The following is a 3,857-nucleotide window of genomic DNA, read 5'->3' as shown; positions in this document are numbered from 1 at the left end:
AATAATCATTTGATCAAGCTTAGGTTTATTGAGACGGAGAGAAACCAAACGAATGCACTCTGAGAAACTGCAGTTCTCAGTCAACAACTCTTCTTGTGAATAATTATCTTCTGCTGTAACCAAAGCTCTGTACTTTATGGTGTTTCAGGAGGAAAACTAACTTAGTGATATTTACTCCATCTGCTTTGTATTAAACACTGAAATGAAGAGAAGATACTTTGGTCATGTTTGTTTATTCATCATGTAAACCTTCAGTTTATTCTTACATCCATCAGTAAAAGCTTTCATGTTTCTCTTGATTCACTTTATTCACACATTAATATCTCAGATCAGAACATTTATGAAAAAAAATAATCCAGCATTAATAGCGAGGATCAAAAGTACACAAAAAAGAAAATGTCTACAAATCTAAAACCAAGACCTCAATATCGTTGTCGATTTCATTGCCTCTTTAGATCAATTAAGTGGAAGATAAAGAACAGTATTAACGTATGAAAACATATATCAAACATTTAGAACTCTGAAATGTTCATACATAGAAACGTTAGATCCGGTCACCAAACATCATGACACAGTCAAACCCTGAGATGACTTGTGTCTATTTGAACTCAGCAGTGTCTCCACAGTTGACAAGCTGAATTCCAGCATAGAGAGGCTGAGTGAACGTGGTGTGGACTCTGTGGAGGAGCGTCATGGTTTCAGAGACGCTGTAGAAGGACAGAAGGCCTGCTGTGTGGTCCAGGTACACTCCTACTCTGGAGGACACAGGACCTGAAATGGGGGTTACAATGCGGTTGTGTCGGAAGATATAATTGCTTTTTGCACAAGTTAATGCCCAAGATTTGTCATTCAATCCAAATGTAACTTCATCACAGTCCCCTTTTCTGCTAATATCCTTGTATGCGACTGCTACAACAACCTCTCCTCTCCACTCCACCTCCCAGTAACAACGGTTAACCAGACTCTCTCTACTCAGGACCTGCTCACATTCACAGAATCTATCTGGGTGACAACGATAAGGCTGTTTTTGGCTCCCTAATGCTGCTTTTTTGTTCCCATCAGATAATGACAGCTCTGTGTGTGCCGTGTTTGGATCCAGTGGGATTGTAAGTGAATGTTTTAAAAAGCCAGCTCTGGTGTTTGGCTCTGATTGTGAGAGTAAAGCCTCCACTTCAGCCACAGTCAGGAAGACGTTAGTCCATTTCTCTTTCAGGACGTCCTCTAGTTTGTCTCTGATTTCTAACAGAACCCTTGTGAAGGCCTCAAAGCAGCTCGGAGGACGGATGTTGATGCTGAATGAGTCTGTAGACTCACTGAGGGGGGACCCGGAGGGGTAGTTCTGGAGGAACTGGTTGAGATTTCCTGTGTGTGAGAGCTCCTGCAGCTCAGTGTCTCTCCTCTTCAGCTCAGAGATCTCCTGCTGCAGCTTCTCCTGAAGAGCTACACTTTGTCTGTCTTCAATGCTGTCCTGAGATTTGACCTTCGCCTTCACAATAGAGCTTTTTTCCCCCGTGAACAACATCAGCTCAATGAAGATGTCGTCACTGTCCTTCACTGCTTTGTTGATTTTCTCCTCCTCCTGTCGAAGCAGCTTCACACCTTCCTCTCTGTCCTGGATTCTCTGCTGGATGTTGAGTCGACTCACCTCCAGCTTTTTCTGCCTCTCAGTCCTTTCTGCTGCAGCTGAGACCGTGTCGTGGTCTTTATGTTCATCCATAAAGCAGAGATAACAGATGCTGTGCTGATCAGTACGACAGAAGATCTTCATCACCTCACCATGAAGAGAGCAGAGGTTGTCTTGGAGCTTCTTGGAGGGGTCCAGCAGGTTGTGATGCTTCAATGCAGCCACATCGTAATGAGGCTGAAGGTGTTTCTCACAGTAAGAAGCCAAACACACCAAACAGGACTTGAAGGCTTTCAGCTTCCTCCCAGTGCAGAAATCACAGGCCACATCTTTAGGTTCAGCATAGCAGGGATCGGCAGCAGCAGGTTGGACTGCATTCAGTTGCTCCACTAGATTTGCTAACGTGGTGTTCTTCACCAGGTCAGGCCTCACTGTGTAGATCTCCCTGCAGTCCGGGCAGCAAGGGATTCTTCTCTTGTTGTCCATATTCCAGCAGTTGTTAATGCAGCGCATGCAGTAGCTGTGTCCACAGGGAATCGTCACTGGGTCCTTCAGCACGTCCAGACAGACGGAACAGTCGATGGTCTCCAACAGCTGAGGTGTTACTTCAGCCATTTCACTTCTTATCAGAGACTGAGTGAGAGGTTCACTGAAATGACTTGAATTTTGTTTCTCTTGTTAATGTCAGGATCAGGATTCACCATTTTCGGCCCAATGAGATGCTGGTAACACCCATCTTCACACTTGTATATGAGGGGAGGGTTGATAGTCCCTCCCTCTGCCGTCTCTCTTGGAGGATAATGGGCTTGTTTAAGATCAGACAGCAGTAGGAGGCTTGAATAAAAACATTTTTTTTGTCGAATAATTCCTCACAGCTTTCAAACATCATACGGAATGCCACAGAAATAGTTCCATGCGTCTAGATCTTTGCTGTAGGCTACTTGTAGCTTGCTGACCGTGTTCAGATTTTAATATCTAATTACACTCTGAAAAATGGTTTTTTCTGGCATTACAATCCATTTCTCGTTGTATTTCTGCCTAGTGAAACACTTGCTGCTTGTTCTGATGAGTGCATTGTGAAGCACCTTCATTATTATCAACCACATATATGATTTAGTTAAACCTTCACTGCACAACATGAAACTAGTACCCAACCACCCAGTACGCCCCTTTTCACAATCTTTATCTTTATTTTTCAACTTACTAACCCATAGCATTTATCTTATTATACTTTTATTTTATTTTTGTCTTATTGCTGCACTACTTTGTCGTTATTGTACTGTCTTCCGTCATGCACCAACCGCCAAGACAATTTCCATGTACATCTAACATGTAATGGCAATAAACGTTTCCTGATTCCTGAACCACCCAGTACTCCCCTTTTCACAATCTGATCGACAGCCATCAATTTTTGGGCAGACGTGTCTCGTCTCAAACAACCTCATCGTGGTTTCTGGTAGGAAGAGTTTTGGCACAAACAGTGCAGTAACAGTTTGAAGGCTCATTTCAACATAAATCCGCAACTCCAACAGCAGTTCTCAGTGAACGACTCTCATTCCGTCTGAAAAGGCTTCTGATGGATCTGCAAACCTGAAACTCCTCACCCCACCTTTGCTCTGAATGAATCTTGTGTGGATTTGAAAGACAAAGGGACATTCCTGATGACAATGGGGACTCTCACCTGGAAAAGAACATTCACAGGCAGATGGAGTCGCCCTGGACTACCTGCTGAGCAGCAAACAGCCGGCAGGGAGGAACCAATCACGGCTTGCTTTTGTTCCCGAGACCTGATGTTAATTTAGTTGCTTCATTTATTCTTGAAGGACATACAAACCAGAAGTAGAAGTATGACATAGTCTTACACTTTAAAAACATGATTTTAAATAAAGGTTGTGCTGAGCCACTAGAAACAAAGGGAAAGAGATTCACTGATATTTTATTAGCTTGGGATGTTTCATGTAACAATCATGTAAGTAAGCAAACTGTGGGAAATGGTGTTAAAGAATCTGCTTCAAATAATTCGTTTTTTCATTGTGGTCGTGTGAAGTTGAAATCTTGTAATAAGATAAACTAACTCAGATAATACTGAGTAAGAAAATGAATTTAATGCAAACATTTAAACCCTTAACTCACATGGCTTTGGTTGAACACAGAAGAATCCATCAGGTGAGAAGAACAGTTTAAATAAATAATAATCATTTGATCAAGCTTAAGTTTATTGAGACGGAGAGAA

The 3,857-nt window shown here is 42.3% G+C and overlaps 1 protein-coding gene across 1 annotated transcript; it reads right to left on the bottom strand.

Annotated features, from left to right (window-relative positions):
- Positions 1-598: 598 nt before the first annotated feature.
- Positions 599-2,248, bottom strand: LOC134132204 (E3 ubiquitin/ISG15 ligase TRIM25-like). The gene has a single exon (XM_062563659.1). The coding sequence runs from the start codon at positions 2,237-2,239 to the stop codon at positions 599-601; it is 1,641 nt and encodes a 546-aa protein (XP_062419643.1). The 5' UTR covers positions 2,240-2,248.
- Between the last annotated feature and the right edge of the window lie 1,609 nt (positions 2,249-3,857).

The sequence above is a fragment of the Pungitius pungitius genome, chromosome 7, assembly GCF_949316345.1.
Source record: "Pungitius pungitius chromosome 7, fPunPun2.1, whole genome shotgun sequence".
NCBI classification, from domain to species: domain Eukaryota; kingdom Metazoa; phylum Chordata; class Actinopteri; order Perciformes; family Gasterosteidae; genus Pungitius; species Pungitius pungitius.
Note: the sequence above shows the minus strand (reverse complement) of the source record. Positions and strands in the feature narration are given on the sequence as shown.